This window comes from Theobroma umbraticum, unplaced genomic scaffold (genome assembly GCF_002168275.2).
Source record: "Theobroma umbraticum cultivar Fairchild unplaced genomic scaffold, ASM216827v3 scaffold_239.0, whole genome shotgun sequence".
Classification (NCBI taxonomy): domain Eukaryota; kingdom Viridiplantae; phylum Streptophyta; class Magnoliopsida; order Malvales; family Malvaceae; genus Theobroma; species Theobroma umbraticum.
Window position 1 is genome coordinate 161817 of NW_018397279.1, and position 18500 is coordinate 180316.

At 36.7% G+C, this 18500-nt stretch overlaps 5 protein-coding genes across 6 annotated transcripts; all 5 read right to left on the reverse strand.

The window, feature by feature from the left end:
* Positions 1–16: 16 nt before the first annotated feature.
* LOC110427845 (Heavy metal transport/detoxification superfamily protein) lies at positions 17–2857 on the reverse strand. Its single transcript, XM_021443471.2, has 4 exons — positions 2378–2857; positions 1732–1785; positions 674–733; positions 17–354 (listed from the first exon to the last, which is right to left on the reverse strand). The coding sequence occupies exons 1-4, from the start codon at positions 2693–2695 to the stop codon at positions 226–228; spliced, it is 561 nt and encodes a 186-aa protein (XP_021299146.1). The 5' UTR covers positions 2696–2857; the 3' UTR covers positions 17–225.
* Positions 2858–3188: 331 nt separating this feature from the next.
* Positions 3189–6347, reverse strand: LOC110427944 (Polynucleotidyl transferase, ribonuclease H-like superfamily protein). Of its 2 annotated transcripts, XM_021443597.2 has the most exons (9): positions 6035–6343; positions 5558–5716; positions 5260–5334; positions 4816–4911; positions 4560–4652; positions 4327–4470; positions 4116–4223; positions 3661–3712; positions 3191–3546 (listed from the first exon to the last, which is right to left on the reverse strand). In XM_021443597.2, the coding sequence occupies exons 1-9, from the start codon at positions 6122–6124 to the stop codon at positions 3515–3517; spliced, it is 849 nt and encodes a 282-aa protein (XP_021299272.1). In that variant the 5' UTR covers positions 6125–6343; the 3' UTR covers positions 3191–3514. The 2 variants fall into 2 exon arrangements, with proteins under 2 accessions (XP_021299273.1, XP_021299272.1); XM_021443598.2 differs by lacking the exon at positions 5260–5334 and having other exon boundaries at positions 3189–3546; positions 6035–6347.
* Positions 6348–6562: 215 nt separating this feature from the next.
* Positions 6563–10881, reverse strand: EMB506 (Ankyrin repeat family protein). Its single transcript, XM_021443595.2, has 8 exons — positions 10693–10881; positions 9447–9817; positions 8397–8476; positions 8129–8227; positions 7939–8037; positions 7745–7843; positions 7565–7663; positions 6563–7153 (listed from the first exon to the last, which is right to left on the reverse strand). Exons 2-8 carry the CDS (start codon positions 9805–9807, stop codon positions 7049–7051), a joined length of 942 nt encoding a protein of 313 aa, XP_021299270.1. The 5' UTR covers positions 9808–9817; positions 10693–10881; the 3' UTR covers positions 6563–7048.
* A 305-nt stretch (positions 10882–11186) lies between these two features.
* On the reverse strand, positions 11187–12441 carry LOC110427883 (protein VACUOLELESS GAMETOPHYTES-like). Its single transcript, XM_021443519.2, has one exon. The coding sequence runs from the start codon at positions 12366–12368 to the stop codon at positions 11484–11486; it is 885 nt and encodes a 294-aa protein (XP_021299194.1). The 5' UTR covers positions 12369–12441; the 3' UTR covers positions 11187–11483.
* Positions 12442–14738: 2297 nt separating this feature from the next.
* CSLC04 (Cellulose-synthase-like C4) lies at positions 14739–18061 on the reverse strand. The gene is made up of 4 exons (XM_021443438.1): positions 16990–18061; positions 16197–16505; positions 15705–16109; positions 14739–15615 (listed from the first exon to the last, which is right to left on the reverse strand). Exons 1-4 carry the CDS (start codon positions 17623–17625, stop codon positions 14980–14982), a joined length of 1986 nt encoding a protein of 661 aa, XP_021299113.1. The 5' UTR covers positions 17626–18061; the 3' UTR covers positions 14739–14979.
* Positions 18062–18500: the final 439 nt, after the last annotated feature.

Genomic DNA, 18500 nt, shown 5'->3' on the forward strand with positions numbered 1-18500 from the left:
ACATAACAATAGAGTGTACAAATAAAGGTTTTTTCCAACAGGTATCCACAGGGAAAAAATTTTCAGCTGTTGTGTCGAGGACTACATTGACATTAAATTGTTCAGATAAGATCTTTTTGGATTAAAGGGCAAAATGGAAAAAGGAGAATAATAAAAAAAAAGAGCAGACGACTTCCAAGATACAATTTCTTCTCTTTTGTGAGTTTTAAAATCTAAATAAAAGATCTAAACAGGAATATCCTCTTCATCATCAAAACTCAAATTCAATGTTTGTAAGTTGAAGCCTGCACCCTGTATGATCTCAACCAAACTGGAAGCCACTCCTGTTGCTTGAACTGTTGTCTGTTTTGTTAACTGAAAAAGAGAATAAAAGGGGCCATTGCCTATGATGTAAATGCTTATAAAAGAATATGCAAAAAAACCCTGGAAACTAAGCTAGTAGTCCTTTTTGAGCTAAGGGTTTCATAGAAAATCTAATGATTGCATGAAAGGTTTCATGAAACAACCAGCAAGAAAGGAAAAGCCCACATTCCATCACATACATCATAACATGTCATTTTTGTTTGTTTGACCAAGATTTCAAGCTTTATGACACCACAGATCAGAGAAGGTACTCATGGGAAGTGAACTGAATCTTAAATCAAGCATGAAGCAACAAGCAATAAATACTCACCTCAACAGTACCAATACCCTCAAGGACTTGAACCTTCAAGTTGGAAATGCCTTCAGCTGCCTACAAGGAACAGATGCATCATCAAATTTCCTATGTCAAATTAGTTGTAACTACTTAAACAGACGTAGGGATTTGAAATCTAGCCAAGCAGGAAGCGATCCTCTGAGGAGTTGTGTGGAGACCATCACTCAACCTTTGAGGTATTGTCCACTTTGACCCAAAGGGCATCATGGTTATGTTCACAAAAGGTGCTTCACAAGTGTAGGTTTAAGTTTCTAAATATGCCATAGTGGTTCCTCACAAGTTCCCACTATGGGATTGGAGGCGTTACATTTTCCCTCTGTTAAGGCCTTGACACCCCCATCAAGTCCAACATATCACACACAGAACCAGGATCACATCAAGCATTAGGATTCTAGGGGTGGCTCCCACCACATACAGACAACGTAGCATTTTGCCCCGTGTAACACTGAGCTCCCACACTTTTGGATCGTTACAGGTTGGGTGAACCACTAGCTCAAGCTCTAGGCTCTAGATATAGAATTAGCTGACACAATTAAGTTAGATTCCTTCCCTTCATTGTGGAAATAGAGGTGACTATCAATTTGAGGATAAATCTATCAAGCAGCCTATCACAAATGATCAATTGGTTAGCAGTTTAATGTTGCTATAATTTGCTTCTATATAGACCAAATTAACGTTTGAGTTCAGAGCTAATAGCAAAATATCCTATACACTCTGATTTATACTTTTAGCAGCTCTAATCAGTTCAATCTCACAATAAGCTAAATGCAAAATATTCAACTCATTCCCCTCCCATCTTCCCATCAGTGCAACTTAATACATCTCTAACATTCAAATTCACTAAGCTACTATAAAATAAGGGAACACTAAAGCTTGAAAGGTCTCAACAATTCTTTACAAAGAGGAACAGCCATTTTGCATAACCATGCCGTATATATTTAACTGTTTTAAGAGAAAAGGAGGAAGAAGAGACAATAAGCTAGGGGAAACCATGCCTCAATATCCACAATAGTTAAAAGGTAAAAAGTTTCTACCTCTAACGCCTTGGTCACTTTTGGAATTTCAACTTCATTCAATGTTCCATCTGCCTTCAAGCAATCAAGATTGATTATCAGTGACCTACCATACAGACATAAATTCAAGCAAAACTAGTCAAAAGAAACCAATTCTTGCTCAATTTCAAAATCCAAATTCTATGCAGTTAGTAATAGAAAGACACACATGTAGTAGAGATAGTTTAAGTAACTAACAATAATTATACTTACACAATTCAGAAACAAATACAAGTAGAGAAACGTTTAAGCAGAACTAAGAAAAAAAAACTAATTCTTGCTGAAATTCAAACCCAGACAATCTAGACAGCAATCATTTGAGAAATGCAATAAGAATTCCACATTACTTAATCAACTTCTACTAAGAAGGCTTTTATCTAAAGCTGCAAGATACATACATATATCACCTTAAAAATTCTTTCAATAACTTTTAAAAAAAATGAAACTTAACAAAATTGACTAACAAAATAAAAGTTAAAACCCAAACTTATATCACCAAATCAGCACAACTTTATTACATCAAAAAAGCATCCACGGTAGTTACCACAGATAAAACAAGCCAGCTCTGAATTGCCAAAGTTCAGTTTCCCCAGACCAAAACAACATAAAAAAGCATAAAAAACCATACCTGGAAGTACATTCTGAGAGTGTCTGAAGGAGAGACAGGGACAGAAACGGACTCTTGTTGTTCAGCCGAAGCTGTTTCTTCTTGTTGTTGTTCTTGTTCAGGAACAGCTGTTTCTTCTTCTTCGGCAGACTTCAGCTTCCAAAACCCATGTAGATTTTTGCCCTCCTTGAAGGATAAAGTTAAGTTGTTGAAAGAAAAAGTGCTGACTTTGGTCTGCAAATGGATAGAGTTTGGATGAAAAGAGAGGTTTTCAGGAGGGTGGAAAGGGGTTTTGGAGATAAGACGTAGAGGAGTTGAGAATACTGAGACTGTTGCCATTTTTCTACTTGGTAGAAGGGAACAGTTTTGAGTTCTATCGTTATTATCTGAATTCTGAGTTCTGATGAGCGAGGACGGGGTCGGGCTTTCGATTATGTTTTTGTTGGGCTTCTCACCAGCTCCCAATCCATTGGGAAGGGTTTACTTCTGTGTGCATCTTTGGACGAAACTTTTGGTATGAAACGGACAAGGGTCGTCGACACTCTCAGTTCTTTCTTTTTAACTATGACAGTTAATGATATTTTCAGTCCTTAAATATTTAGTCTTACCTTCTTTATCTCATTTTGAACTCTGTTCATTAGTCGGTTTGGGATTCTTAACCCAAATTGATGCTTAAAAGGAAAACGGAAGCATTTCTCAACGCCAATTTCCTTCCACTAGGTTTGGCCTTTCTGTTATGGTGAAAGTAGTTAAAAATTTTGATAATATCTGTATGCCTAAGACACAGAGCAGCCAGTCGCAATCACCAAAGTTTAGCCCAAGTTAACAACTCCAATATTGTAAAACTTGGCTGTGAATAAAATCACATTTTATAATAAACATATGAACAAAGCTTGACACAAGGGACGATTTGATTTTTTGCTGGCCAACCAACAGCTTAGTTGAAAGGTTGAATGATGTTCTCGAAACATTGTCAGTCATCGTAAAAACTACTTTAGTCAATATGTTGAAGCACATCTAATATGTCTGACATACTTTCACTGGCTAATGAACAAAAACATGTCAGTGCAAGCGACGAAATTGACAAATATGCCGGTGAACCAGTCAGGACCTAGAAATCAACGCATCTTCCGTGGTGCTGCCTGAACTTTGGATTTACTACATGATCCAATCCTCTTGAACTTGACCATCTGCAAGAGCAACAGAACCAATCCATTATGCCAGCACCAAGACTAAAGTATCACAGACTTTGGAAAGCCACAAATAAGTGTTGTAAGATTTTACTGGAGCTTGAAGGCCCTTACTCATGAGATTAACACCTTGGTTTGCCAGAGCATCAGCTTCAGAGTTAAATTCCTTGAATACAAACAATCCGTCATTTGCAAACCAGAGAACAAGAATCCATTTTTCCAAGAATTGTTCAACATAAACACAACAAATCCATGCTTTTTCAAAATTAAACACATCTGTATTTTAAAGCATCTGAAACATACATATCCAGAAGTTAATATGGGGTTATCTTTAAAGGCCTCAAATTGATATGAATGAAAACTTTTGTTATTACAGACACATCCTACTCTTTAATTGCCAGAATTGTTGCTATTGATCAACTAAGGAAAAGATCATAAAAGAATCCCCTATTCATCATGTATATCCATGATGTTCTTATTGCTTCATCATTTTTCATAACAACTAATCTAAAAAGCAACATGTATTCGGTGGAGAGCTCATAAGTAAGGAATTTATTATAAGCATGTACCCGGACAACATGATTGATCTGGAATGACACAAACTTATCTTTGAGCTCCATTGCCTGTTTATTCAACTCAACCAAATTCTGACTTTTGATTTTCCACCTACCCTGAACCTGTTTCATGAGGAAATTTCGGAAGAATGACATGAACGAAAGTATAAAATCATGAAAACAGGGAGAACACTTGAAAGTAGTAAAAATCAATAAAACTCTCAACCTGCATACAGACGAGGTTAGAGTCTCCTTGTACACGAACGTGTTTAAACCCCTTTTTAAGAGCACACTTCATCCCCAGAATGGCACCTCGATATTCAGCCACATTGTTTGTGGCAATGCCAACACCTTCATGCAATCGACAGACCTATTATATTTCAAGGTTAGATACAGCTAGTGCTCTAAATAAGGATTCATAACCTTAACTGGTTGCATTAAATTCAAGTGACAGCATACCACTCTTCCATCTGCAGCACGTAAAACAGCTCCTGCACCAGCTGGTCCAGGGTTTCCTTTAGAGGCACCATCAAACTCAACAATATAGGATTGCTAGGAATTGACATAAATGACATTCTTAGTTAAACTGCCAATGTACAGAATGTCATATTATTCCAGATGTGCTCTTAATTATTGCATTAATCATGCTATTGATGCTGATTATGGAATTGGTTTAAAGAAATAGAAACCTTTTAATTTTACAATGATAACTTACACAGTTAAAGGGCATCATCTGAGTTTCAACTTGATTAGCTAAGTTTATATGCTTCATCCTAGGATCAGCGAAAAGTGAGGTTGATCCACCCACCTCCTGCAATAAGAGACAAATGCCTGTCAACTTAGTTTAAGGAAAAAAAATGTTAATCAAAGGTCTTGAATTCTTGACTGTTTTTCAGTTATTTAACTAACTGCAAGAAATTACTCAACTTTCATACTAGTAATATAGTTACTGTTATTTGTTTATTTTGCAAGCTAAATCTGATGAAATTTGCAACTATCAAAGGTTCACAACTGGGTGAAACTTTAGACTACTCACAATTTTTAATATCAACATCTAAAGATTGCTACACGTTTGAAACTAGTTATTTGATCCAGATATGTTGCACATAATGAGTTACTTAATCTCAAGTTTAATATTCCATAAGTTTCAACAAAGAACCTTGCCAAGTTTTTGTCGCAATCTACGTGGTGAAGGATCCCTGTTGGATGTGTTTCCTCTGAAAGAAGTTGGTTGCTGAAAGCAAATAAGCATTCCCCTTTTATCGGACAACTTATGCCAAGTAAGACCAAAATAAAATAGCACTTATTTACAAGTACACAACATACAGATATAAACGTATACAGTTGCACAAACAGACAGTAAGATGGAAGATGATAAACTATAAAAGCGGAAGGAAAGAAAGCCTCATATATTGTCAACATGGTAAGCAACAAGGAAATTCCAGAGGAGAATCCACCTGAGGAAGGCAAGGAACAAGTTTGCCAAAGGTTTTATCATTAACATCAGAGGCACTGAGAGAATAGGCAGTATTTTTGAGCCCACAAGAACCAAGGTACGCCTCAGCCTGCTCTGTCAAACCATATCCCTTATATACAATTAAAGACGGATCATTTACCTAAAAAAAACCGACATAAAACATCAAATTTCAATCCATAGCACATATCTTTTTGTCTTATTCAACATCCAAACAAATCAGCAAACCCACAAATAGTAACAGCATCCAAGAACTATTTAAGAATAAGAAATAAAAATGCAATGAAGTATTGATCATTTCATCAAGATGAAGCAGACCCAGAAGTGAAAATGCAAAACTTGATAAAAAAAGCAATAACCCATTTGCAAATTCACCTTAATATAACAAAAAGTAAACTAAAAAAGCCTTGCTGGAATGTAAAGAAGAGAAAAAAAAAAGAAAGGAATTAGCAGGAGTTACAGTTTGTGCATGTAAATCCCTTAAACTTCTGTAAACGCCAATAACATCACCCTTCTTGACAACATAAAAAGCATCTTTCTCTCCCTCCATTGATTATTACGATGAAAACAAACACGAATTTGAAGGGTTTTTGAGAAGCTTTGAAGTACAACTGTGAAGGGAAAGTTTGCAGAGTGGCTGAAGAGACAAGACAAAGGGCAATGACAACTTTTGCCCTTTAGGTCTGGGCTTTGGCGGGAAAGAAGAAAGGGGAAGAACGGGACAAGTGGCCCATCGGATGTGGACTAAGGCTCAATTTTAGGAAACTGGAATTCTTTTCTTTTAGGTTATCTCCTTTGTAATTCTGATATATAAAATAAAACAGTAATCAGTTCTGCAGGAATCAGGCATATGACCATTTTGGATTTGTCTGAATACATTTGCTTAAGTTACGAGAAATTTGTCTCGATTGTCAAGTGGTCTAATATCGTTAATTTGGGTATTTTAAGAGGTACTATAAATCTACTATCGATTAACTCTGAATTTACATCCAGGAAAAGTTACATTCATTATAACAAAGGGAATGGAACAATCAATGGCCTGGTCTACTACAATATACTCTCAGCTAAACTGAAATGGAAAATAGACATTCTACTCCCCAACTACGATGATAGTAGTCCGCATTCCACATTGGCCATCACACAGAGCAACATTATCGACCGGCTTATGAAGAATGTTGATTGCCCAACGGCTCCTAGTCTCCATGCCATTGCATCTCTTCAGTGCGTTTCTGAATACACTCCATATATTCCCATATTCCAGACAGTTATAGTGGACGTCCAGGATCACAAACTAAACATTCAAGGATTTCCGATGATTAGAGTATCATTCACATGATCCTCCCTACCCATATATTTTCTCAGTTGTGCTCAGTCTGAAAATGTAGGAGAGCATGGACGATTAAAAAACCAAGTAGTAAAATAATATTTTCCCACTGTAAACTGCATCACGAAGTCCAGGCTTGCTTGCTGCCCATCAAAAATCCCTGTCAACTGGCAGTATCTTCAGTAACTTGGCAAGATCATAAGACTTGAAGTCCTTCCCGTAACACAAGCTTAAATCCAAGGCAGTTTTACCATCCTGAAATGCAGCAACTCCAGAACATTAAAGTTGCATTTCTTGAAAGCATAGAGCAAAGCAAAAGCATCAGACGGTAAATAGCAAATCAGTGATACGTTATTTCTCAGCAAAATAAAGAAAAATAAGTACTGAAATATGCAGAAAAACAGAAACACATGAGCAAAGTTATTCATATTACATGTATTTGACATTAAAATAAAGGTGGAAAGTAAGAGAAAGTTTAGTGCTAAGCAAGCAGTCCCTTGTGTTAACTTTGTTCCTAGTGATGCTAACTGTTAAAGAAAACTAAGCATAATATATATATATATATATATATATATATAAACAACTAGTATATGGAAACAAATATTCATCGATAAAGAAAATGGAAAAAAAAATAGATGATATTGCCATTTTGGCCATATTTCTTACCTTGTTTTTTCTGGTCTTATCTGCACCATTGATCAATAAAACTTTTGCTACATCTCTATTTCTACTTTGCACAGCAATGTGCAATGGGGTCCATCCATCCTGCAAGAAGGGGTTGCAAAAGAACTAAGAAGCAAATTCACAAGCTAATATAGAGGTCAAGAAAGTTTACAAGCAACTGACTCTATCGGTAACATTGACGTCAACATTGTACTTGAGCAATAATTTCACAGTTTGCATAGCACCAACATGAACTGCATAATGAAGTGGGGCGGCACCATCCTGTTATCAGGATAAAGAGATGAATTGAAGCTTAACAAGCATAAGGAACGAAAAGGAACCTGAGACAGGTTTATGATAACAAAACGTTACTTCACCTTATCTTTGACATGCGGACTTGCACCTTTTCTCAAAAGATGACTGATAACAGCCTCCTTTTTACCAATAATTGCCTTATGAAGAGCAGTGTGAGCATCCTGTCTCATCATATCATAATTAGATTTTGTATACTAGAAACTGGCAATCTTAAAATTTAGATATTAAAATTTCAGTATGAATAAAATTTACCTTATCCACCTCATCTATGTCGAGCCCATCTTCAAGTAGCTTGTCCATAAAAGGTATCTGCAATGATAGTGCAAGAGTTTGAAGTGGTTTCCATTTGGCCTGGAAATCAGGGTCATAAGAAGTTGATGATCAGTCCATAACAAAATCTATGCTTATATGTTTTCAAAAGGCCTTAACAAAGAAAAGTAGTTCAATACCATATTGAGCAACTAATATAGGAAAATAAAATTATTATATAACAAACAAGACAGAAGGGAAGCAAAATTACAGTTGAGATTTTGCTCAAGTTAGGAGAGGAATTCTGTTGCAGAATTGCTTTTTCTTCTGGTCCCAATAGCTGCTCAACCTCTGCAATCAGAGAACATCCTTATACTATTGCTTGATCTTTGCTAAAGATAAAAATGTAGGAAAACACATAAAAAGTAGTTATATAACAAGGATGTCTAACAAGTATAATAAAGAAGACAACCACTGCAAGATGAATTAAAGATACAACTCCATGCATTCCCATAAAATGAGGCAGAAATTGGCTTTCGATCGATTATATTAGTTTGAAGACTTAAGAGTGAAGCTGCAGTATTAGACATCAACTAACTAGACACCAACCGGGTAACCATGATTTTGGCTTTTAGAAAAACTAGGTCTGAATGGAGATTGTTATTGGAACAAAGCTTATTTTTCTGTTCTAAAGAGGAGAATGTTAACGATTAGTGCAAATATTCATCATGCATCAGTTGTTCTGTGATTCACACAGGATAGAAAAATTATTCCCTCATGATTTGCGTGACAAGAATTATCAAATCATATGATGTTCTGAATCAATAAAAGCAACATCTTTACCACTCAACTAATCCCCTCTATGGCCATTCATTTAAATTGGAATTGACTATTACCAACAAAAATTGTCAAGGCTCATTAGCAATTTAAATCACCACCTGCTAATTTCTTATTTTGGGGAGCAAATGAATGAACAAAATATTTACAATTACTTTTGACGTAAGAATCAGACGTAACACAGAGCATAACTATAGATATGAATCATAGCGTCAAAGTCTACTTCATCCTCTGAAGGACTGCAAAATGAAACCTTGCCCTCATGCCTAGTCAGATAAGACAAATTACTTAAGAACTACCATCAGAATCTAATAAGTTACTAGCAGGTAGCTCTACCCCATGAGTCTTACTAGCATGCCATATAGTAGCAAAATAATAATAACAATCAAAATTCCCATGTAAAGTCTACCTACAAAAACATAAGTATTTAAACAAGTAATTTCCTTTCCAATCGAAAAACAAGAAACCCAACAAAAAAACAAACCTTTAACAAGGTCTTCCTCATACTGATTCCCTGTATACTTGTCAACAACCCCAACATCATTTCCTTCTTGAAAACCAGTCTCATCATTCTCTTCCACTTCCTCTTCTTCATCATATTCACTTCCACTTCCATCATCTGGGTCTTCCCATATTCCTTGATGGGTATTTAAAGAAGCTGTCGGAGAACTTGAATTAACCACAAAAAGCCTTGAAAAGCTTCTACCTGAATTGCTCAAGTTGACACCTTTGTTCCTAGCCGGGAAGCTTAAAGTTGGAAGTGGAGTTGGAACAACAGGAGAGGACTGTAGAAAGTGATGAATTGATGAAAATTTTGTCGTTGTAATCCAAGATGAAACCACCATTTCTTTAACACTGAAGAATAAAATAAACATAGCAAGAGTACAAGAACTGAGAATTTGACAAGGAGAAAGAATAAGATTTTCTTTTGAAGAATATATATATATATATATATATGCATTAGACAGATATTAGTGAATGCCCAAATTATTGCCCAACCCGGAATGAAAAAAAATGAATTGAAAATCAACCCGCTTCTAGGCCCATCTAAATGCAACATGAGTATGACATAACATATACTAATGTAAACAGTTGTAAATAGTAACTTTTATTCAAACTAGGCAGCTCCTGATTCTTTCTTCTGTTCAACTGAATTACCAACAATATGATCAGTGGCAACTTATCTTTTGAACTTCAACTCGGCACCAGTTCGAAATACCACATTTGATTTAAAAGTTTTAAACTTAAAATCTCAAAAAACAGCCTCTTAATTCACCCGAACCACTCAAATTCAGAAACAATTCACTCAATTTCTAAACTTATCCGTGAACAAGTAGAATTAAGTAACAATACTTGCTTTCCCAAAAAGCAAGGAGCTTTGGCACTGTTTTTCTTCTTCCTTTTAAAAGAAAGAAAACGAAAATCCAATAGAAAAAACTTATAGAGCTCTTGACGTGCAAAGAAATGAAACAATTGGCCAGAAATCAAACCTAAAAGACTCAATTAATCGAGTAAGCAGCGAGAAATTGTCTAAAAGTAGTTCGATTCTTCTTCGCCTTTATTCCCTTTTTTTTATCAAGAGAAAATAAACTTTAAAAAGCTTCGACGACTCATTTCTATAGAATTCTCATAAGTCATAAATAAAAAACATAAATTACTAAACCACAATCAAAGAATCCTTAAGTGAAAGCAATAAATTAAGAAGAAAAAAAGGAAGAACTTTAAGGTACCTTGAAGATACGAAGATGTGATGATGAAATTTAATCGATATGTACAAATTGCGAGGGAATCGAATATGGAAAACCTTTGGCGTTTGGATTGCGGGAAAATGGCTGGGAAGAAAAGAAGAAATGAAAGGGAGTGAAGCGCTTGCTTGGAGGGAAAGAGGAGAGGCCTTTTATCCGTAGACATCGGAGAAAACAGATGTCTTTTGTCTCCTTTCCTTTTAGGAAGCGTGCGATGTGGGTGGGGTTTGGATGTTCTGTGCTGCTTGAGGTAAGAATATCAAACCTTAGGGCAAACTTGTGGCCCACTTTTAAGCATTTGGTTTGGTTTGGGCCCTCTTCCAACTCCCATAAGTTACCAAGCCTGTTATTAATTTTGGGTTTTATTATTTCTTGTTAAAAGTTTAGAGGAACAAATTGTTTTAGCTTACAAACTCCATCCAAACAGTGTCCCATCCTTGTTAGGGTTCCTTGAGTAATAATGAAATATCAAAAAAATTGTAGAGGAATGTATAAAAAGGAAAAGAATAAATTACACAAAAGGTTGATTTTCTGGCTTTGGCAAGCAGATACACAAAGTTTGATTTAGGAATCCAAAAAACAATTGACAGTTGCAATAAACCAAGTTGTATTCCACATTATGAAAGACTTCAACCCGTTAAAGACATGGCCTTATAGCACAACAAGAGCGTATACAACTATTATTTTCTCCTGATTTACTCCAACAAAACAATTGCACCAGCTGATGACTTTGGTTGCCCATCTTGTTTTCTTGATGATCCAAATTTTGAACAATTTCAGGACGTACCCAACATGCCACTCAAAAGAGAAGACCCAATATCAAGAATAGATGATGAAGAATTATTGTTGTTACCATTGTCACCGTTGCTACCATTATTAGAATCATCACCCGTCAAACTTTGCACGAAATTCTGGCCAACTTGTTGAGCTGCTCCTTCTACAAAGCCCTGAACAGCCGCATCCATCAAAGCGTTTCCTGACATGGCTGTCCCATTGTTTTGACTCTGCGACGTCTGCATGTAACATTGGTTATTCATTTGTACAGGTCCATTCCCATACTGCAAATTGTTTCGTCCTGGATACGAATTCCGTGGCTGAACCTGGATGGTTGCTTGTCTAGTTGTGTTTGTGTACGCTGCAGTACTTGCACAAGTCAAATGGACATCAAAATTGCATATGCTACAGCGATAGAGCCAATAGTTTGACCCAATCTGATGGCAGACATCACAGGAAAAGCCTTTGGTTTGGTAAGGAGGGTAAAAGAAGAGTTGAAGCTGGCAAGGATGAGATTGGTGGAGTATAGAGAGCGGCTTGGAAGCACAAACGGAGTGGATATCGAAATTACACTGGTAGCAGTGGTAGCTGAAGCCATTGCCTTGTTGACCACAGGCATCGCAGTTGAAACAGCCGACGGGGTAGGCAGGGGTTGGGAGGAGAGTCAGAGGGTGGCCGGGGTGGGCTGGATGCGTGATCAGTTGAGGCAGTTGGCTGCAGGATGTATGCAGGGTGAAGTTACAGGGCTTGCAAGTGTACATCCATCCGGAAGATTGAAGCTTGCAGCCTGAACAGGGAGTGATGTTAAGAGTCAGAGGGTTGGTTAGCTCTAGCAGGTGGGGATGGCTAAAGTGCTGGATGTGTAGATCATGACTTAGCTTTCCCATCTCTCAACCATGGAAGAGGAAGGCAATAGGAAATGAAAGGACTTAATTTGATTTAGCTCAAAATTGAAGAGATGGCCTGGTTGACTTGCAAGGGCATCTATTTAGTCAATGGAACGCGTTTTTCTTTGTACTCTTTGGTAAGATTAATCTTTGAACATTTCAAAGAGAGAGTGGAAACAGAAAAGCGGTTCGCGAACCGCTCGACCATCTGTTCCAAACTTGACTTATTAGTTTGTGGCTAGTGAGAGGAATGTTGCCATTGCACAACGACAAGGAAGTACTAAAATGAGGACAGGGGACGGAGCAATTGACATATTGCAATATTACCCCAAACACACTTTGTTTTCACGTTTAACGTCTTTGTGTATCTATTGCTTGTTAAACTTTGATATTAGGTTGCTACTAAAGATTGCAGCTCATGTCATTGTTAGCTCATTCTATGTAGTATTGAAGTGGAAAAGAAACTGATGCTTTGCCATAAATATATATAAAGGAATAGAAACTACATGCATGCATCAAAAAACAATTGGAGCTTTAGTGAGTTTTAAATTAATGAATTATGAGGAGCTCCTGGTAGAATACAAACGGCAAAATAAAAAAAAATGGTAAAATGATTTTAAGGCGTATAAAAAGATTACAAACAATAAACTTAAAAAATACTATGAATCTTAGTGATTGATTGTGTTTTATATTAATAAAACCAATCCACATTGATGTACAGCAAGATTACTAAACTTTTATAGAATTTTTTGTTTAAGTTGTTTATGTGTTTTTCTAAATAGAGGAGTCCCTATTTCATTCATATACGGCTAAAAAAATTAAAAATAATTATAATTGTAAAGTGTTAAATCTGTTGTTAAAGTTAAAAATTAAAAATAAAATATATTTTATTATTTAATTGACAGAAGAGAGATCTCTTTATATAAACTAAATCAAGAAGATTGAAACCAAGAACCTACTTTAGTTGCATTGGTAGCAAGTGTCCAGTGGTCTTAGGATGGCTGAGGAGGAACTGCTGCTGGCCATGTGGGTAGCACAAGCTTCAAAACTGCCCAGCAATCAGGCAAAGATCGTTGCAACTCACTGTAAACTTCCAGAGTTCGGCTTTGAAGATTACGACGACGTGCAAAGCAATCTCTATACCACTCAGTGACTCCTTGTTGAAGGGATGGAAACCCAGTGGCCTCAAAGGTGCAACTGAAAGTGAATCAATGTTACAAAGGCGAGAATCAATAAACCTGAAGTCGCCAGCTGTTAACTTGTGCTCCAGGAACCATCCCCTCAAACCTCAGTCGTAGTGTTTTAGTACCCACACTTCGAAGACACCACGATACCGATTATACCATCCTGCTGATATGCATCTCAGATGTCCTTGGCACACTTCAGAAAGCTTGTCAAATATACAAAAATTTAGAGGATTTTCATTTATCTTTCATATCAAATATCAGATGGTTTCCCTATTATAAGGATTGTATCAAATATCAGCAGATATTTTTCTTATGTATCTCTTTTGACCTTTAAAATAGTATGAAACTCCTAAAGATTGTAATGTTAATCTTTAACTTCGCTTTTTAAACAAAAATCTTTAACTTTAAATAGGGACACCCACGTACCTGTGTAGCTACCTTATATTGCGATTAATGCCAAACAGCACAACTTTTAGAATGTTCCCATAGATGAGAAGATCTTTGGACACCAAGACAAACAAAAGTAAGGTATAGGCATGGAAATATCATTAGACTCATTGATCTCAAATATTAATAGCTTTTATGTAGATGCAGCAGTAGTGGAGTGTCTCAAATATTTATTGAGGTAGAATTCGTTTGTTTTATAACACAGATGTAAAGAGGAGAGCATTTTAGGGGAATTGCTCAATTTACCCTCTGGCCAAAAAGGCAGCTGCCTTAAATAAACCAGAACATTGTCCTATCTTAACCGAACATAAATTTCTGTGCTGGCTTGATGCTGTGCTTTAATGACCATCATATGCCTTTAAACACCAAAGAATATCACACCAAGAATGTTCACTGCCTTAAAATCTGCATGCATTTATCTTTTGTTTGCTAGGTGTTGTGTTTTGACTGGCCCGCTCTGCTAAAGAGTACATGTCAGAATTGTTATTATTACGCATACATGAATGGGTGCAGAAACTGATGCCTTTTGACAGGAATATATGGAAGAATTCAGATTGAAGTTCATCATTTTAATTAATCCTAATGATGAATAGAAATTTTTGCAGGTAGGCTTCTGAGGCATGAATCTCAGAGAAGCTCGTATCTCTTGATTGTGGTTCTTGGAGCATGCCTTCAAGGAGAAACCACATGCTCCAAGTGATGAAAGCACAGTCATTGTTTCTTCATTCTAAAGATATAGAGAAAATTGAAATGAAAATTTTATGTTGAATTCTCATTATTCATACACAGATTACTTATAGTAGTATACAATAAACTCAACTTTAATCTCTTAGTCCTTACCTAATAATTCAGATAGTGTTTCTTATCTGTGTTGACATCCAGCTCCTATCCAAAGCCAAATTGTCAGAGAGCTGGAAATCAGTCCAACCTCCGTATATGCACTAAACAACATTAACTCCGAAAACTAGGCGGTCCTTTTAACTTATCTGCTCACCAATCAAATCCAAACCAACAGCCAGAAAAGTCAAGCCTTGAAACAACAAGAAGTAGAAATGAACTCCATGGGCAGATAATAGACTTCTTGCAGCTGCAGTGAGTAGAAGAAAAGCAAGTGCAAGCTCTTTCCTATAGAGCCTGTTTCTCTTATTTACAGGGGTAGCTTCTTGTTGCTTGAGTTTATTCAACATTTCCAGACCAGACTCGGAGTTCCTCCTAAGGATTTTATCTTCATTGGAAGATTTTGATTCCCTCTCAGCCAAGGCCAATAAATCAGATTCAGATGATCTACCTGTCTTCTTTGTCACTACCCATTCATAAGCACTTCCAAGCTGAAATAGTCCTGATATCATGGCATTGAATTTGGTGACAGACATTGTGTTTTCAAATAGAAGATAAGGAACCAAGAAAGGGACAGATTTTGGGGAAGGGAGGATATTTAGAAGAGACATGAAAATAGGAACATAACAGATCACCCAAAGGGGTAGTTCAGCCTCGGGAATAAACATGGTCAATGGAAGTATAATACAGAACAATGTGAAGGAGTAAAATGGAAGTATAAGTTTCCTCAAAAGAAAGAAAAGAAATATCAAGTTGGTTTTCTTCAACACCGATATCTGCACCAACACACATCCATTAGTCATCTACATGTACTTTCAACGGATTGAGATAGATTGAAGATACTACAAAAGAAAAATAGCCGAACCTTGGAAGTTATGATGGCAGGAAGACATAAACGGAATAACTGCATTGGACCTGAGTGCCAGCGGTGCTGCTGTTTCTTGTAGGCTTCATAAGACTCAGGTAACTCACAAAGAACTTTTACATCATTGAGGAAGATAAATTTCCATCCATTTAAGTGTGCTCGAACTGCAATGTCCATGTCCTCAACCGTTGTTCTCTCAAGCCAGCCTCCTGATTCCTCTAAGGCCTTAATTCTCCACACACCTGCAGTCCCATTGAATCCAAAGAAATTGAGGAAAACACCATTCACTTGCTGCTCCACTTCAAAATGGAAGCACAGATTGATGTTTTGGAGCCTTGTAAGCAAATTCTCATCCTTATTCACAAAGGACCAGCGAGCCTGAACAAGACCAAGCTCAGGTTGTCCCTGCCATAAAGACCAAGGTTGTTTAAGTGGCTATTGACATTAAAATGAAATCTAGTTTCTTTCTTTCCATTGGATTTTACATGGTACCTTGAAGTGGGGAACAGTTTGTTTGAGGAAATCAGGGTTGGGTTGGAAGTCTGCATCAAATATAGCAACAAATTCATAGTCCTTGACATAGTCACAGGCCATAGCTGATTTAAGATTGCCAGCTTTGTATCCAGTTCTGATTAACCGATGCCTGTAGATTATGTTTACTCCTTTCTCACGCCACAAGGAGACTTCATCTTTAATCAGAAGCTGTAAATTTCCATCATCTGAGTCATCTAGAACTTGAATTAGAATCCGGTCTTTTGGCCAATCGAGCTGACAGACAGCTGCAATTGATTGCGCATATACCTAATTCCAAGAATTACTTCAGAATAGGTCCACAAACAAAATTCAACAGTAAATAATGAAATTCAAGGCTTAGAATTCTTGGGATATAACGTTCTCCGTAGAAAAATGCCATTGCCTTCACGACGAGGAAAGGAGAAAAAGAAAGCGCTTTGGCTTTTTGTTCCAAAAAGCAGGAAAAGAATGTCCAACATGTTAAACAAATGGTAAAAACAAAATTGGCAGCTTAAAAAGTTAAAAAAAAAAAAAGACAAAAGTGAACAAAAGCTACCGCAGAAGTCCCAAACATGTACTAGAATTTTGTTAAGAATCAGAAAAAAATAACTTTTTAAAGTAAATCTAAGTGAATTTAAATATATGTCCAAACCTTCTGCAACATTTGTACATGGATTAGTTAATAAACACACCCATGAAGATTGGCAACATAAAACAAAGAGATATAGAGAGCAAAACAAACCAATTTGAGCAAGTTCAGTTTAATTCTCACCTCTCTCTCATTGCACATAGGAATCTGAACAAGAACCATAGGGAAACTTGAGCCATCCTCCATGTCATAAGCCTCTCCTTCGATTCTGGGCTTCAACTTCTTGTATTTAATCCAGAAACACCCAAGACAAAGAATAAGCCGATCGAGAGATTGAATCAAGAATAGCACAGTGCAGAATTTTGACATTGTTAACACCAAAGGAGCAATATAATCAACTCTAAATGACAGCCAAGCCATGTAGGACCATTGCACAAGACCTTGAACCTCCCATGGCTGTATCAGGTTCAAATTCCATTTCTTCAGATGGGCAACAATTTCTATTACCAAAGCTGCTATGGAGATAACAAGAAAGGCTTTGATAAATCTATACAATCTTCTGCTTTTGGCCTCTTCGTCACTCACATCAGATAATGCAATGCGTTTCTTGACTGATAAAAGCATGGTCTTAAAAGCCATTGCCAGCCATGAAATACAAGCAAATACCCTGTGAGCTTTCAGAAGAAGAAACCAAGTAAACTGCTTCGGACTAACTGCCTTCTGTTTCTCAAGCAGTAACGATGAATCTGAGGCATTGATCTCGACTAAAGAGAACTTATTCGGCTTCTCAATTGTGACTACGACAGAACTTGGAGCCATTTCTTTGTTTAAAACTTCAGTGCCAGAGGCCAAAACAGAGAAGAAAGATGAATAGATTCAAATACCCCAGATCAAAACTTTGGAAAAGAAGCAATAACTCGAACTGGGTTTTCAGTTCTGAGATTTGCAAAGCAGCATAGATGTGAATGGGAGATAAAGAAGCCAAAACAAAATGTCAGCTATTATATGTTTTCATGATTTTTGGACTGAAAACTGGATCCTTGAAAACATAGTGGAAACAGAATCCAGGAATTGAGATGCAGGGGTGTTTTAAGGTTGACAAATGAGATTTTCTAGTCAAAGCATGATGCTAATGTATTGTTGGCATACAGAGAGAGACAGACAGACAGAGGGAGAGAGAGAAAGGGAAGTAACACTCCTATGCTTTCAGTGAACGAATAATAAAGGAGGAGAGGAGAGTTCCTGTTACTTTTGTGGTGAGAATATGAAGATCCAAAACTAAATTAAATACTAATTTCTTAAATGCGTAATTAGTGATTAGATACAAACAAGCCTAGTCAACATGGACAGATCTTTCACAAAGCTTAATTGGACCAATCCAGCTTTGACATGTGACCACTGTTCACAGGAAACAATCCTGAAACTCATCTGACGATTAGAGAAGCAAAACCAAATTATTGATGATGACAACTAGATACAGCCAAACTGCAGATCACACCTCGCAGCAAACTAACCTGTCCTCTCTTGTTTTGCCAATTACTAGGAAGTTTCTTTTCCTGTTGTGGGAACACCATTAGATTAATTGTGTTGACAAATCATTTAATCATTTAACGCGGTACCATTGAGATCTACATACAATGTATAATTAAATCCAAGCTGCCACAGCTCATTAAGCTTTCCAATTCAACAAAATT

Coding starts and splice junctions, on each gene's coding strand:
- LOC110427845 (XM_021443471.2), bottom strand. CDS start 2,695: ATGGCAACAGTCTCAGTATTCTCAACTCCTCTACGTCTTATCTCCAAA. Junction 734..1,731: donor AAGTGACCAAGGCGTTAGAG/GTAGAAACTTTT, acceptor TGTTCCTTGTAG/GCAGCTGAAGGCATTTCCAA. Junction 355..673: donor AGGGTATTGGTACTGTTGAG/GTGAGTATTTAT, acceptor TCTCTTTTTCAG/TTAACAAAACAGACAACAGT.
- LOC110427944 (XM_021443597.2), bottom strand. CDS start 6,124: ATGGAGGGAGAGAAAGATGCTTTTTATGTTGTCAAGAAGGGTGATGTT. Junction 5,335..5,557: donor TTGTTCCTTGCCTTCCTCAG/GTGGATTCTCCT, acceptor ATTTGCTTTCAG/CAACCAACTTCTTTCAGAGG. Junction 4,471..4,559: donor GTGCTGCAGATGGAAGAGTG/GTATGCTGTCAC, acceptor GAAATATAATAG/GTCTGTCGATTGCATGAAGG.
- EMB506 (XM_021443595.2), bottom strand. CDS start 9,807: ATGGTGGTTTCATCTTGGATTACAACGACAAAATTTTCATCAATTCAT. Junction 8,228..8,396: donor ACTTGAGCAAAATCTCAACT/GTAATTTTGCTT, acceptor CCTGATTTCCAG/GCCAAATGGAAACCACTTCA. Junction 7,154..7,564: donor ATAAGACCAGAAAAAACAAG/GTAAGAAATATG, acceptor GCTGCATTTCAG/GATGGTAAAACTGCCTTGGA.
- LOC110427883 (XM_021443519.2), bottom strand. CDS start 12,368: ATGGGAAAGCTAAGTCATGATCTACACATCCAGCACTTTAGCCATCCC.
- CSLC04 (XM_021443438.1), bottom strand. CDS start 17,625: ATGGCTCCAAGTTCTGTCGTAGTCACAATTGAGAAGCCGAATAAGTTC. Junction 16,506..16,989: donor CTATGTGCAATGAGAGAGAG/GTGAGAATTAAA, acceptor TCTTGGAATTAG/GTATATGCGCAATCAATTGC. Junction 15,616..15,704: donor CTGCCATCATAACTTCCAAG/GTTCGGCTATTT, acceptor GTGTTGGTGCAG/ATATCGGTGTTGAAGAAAAC.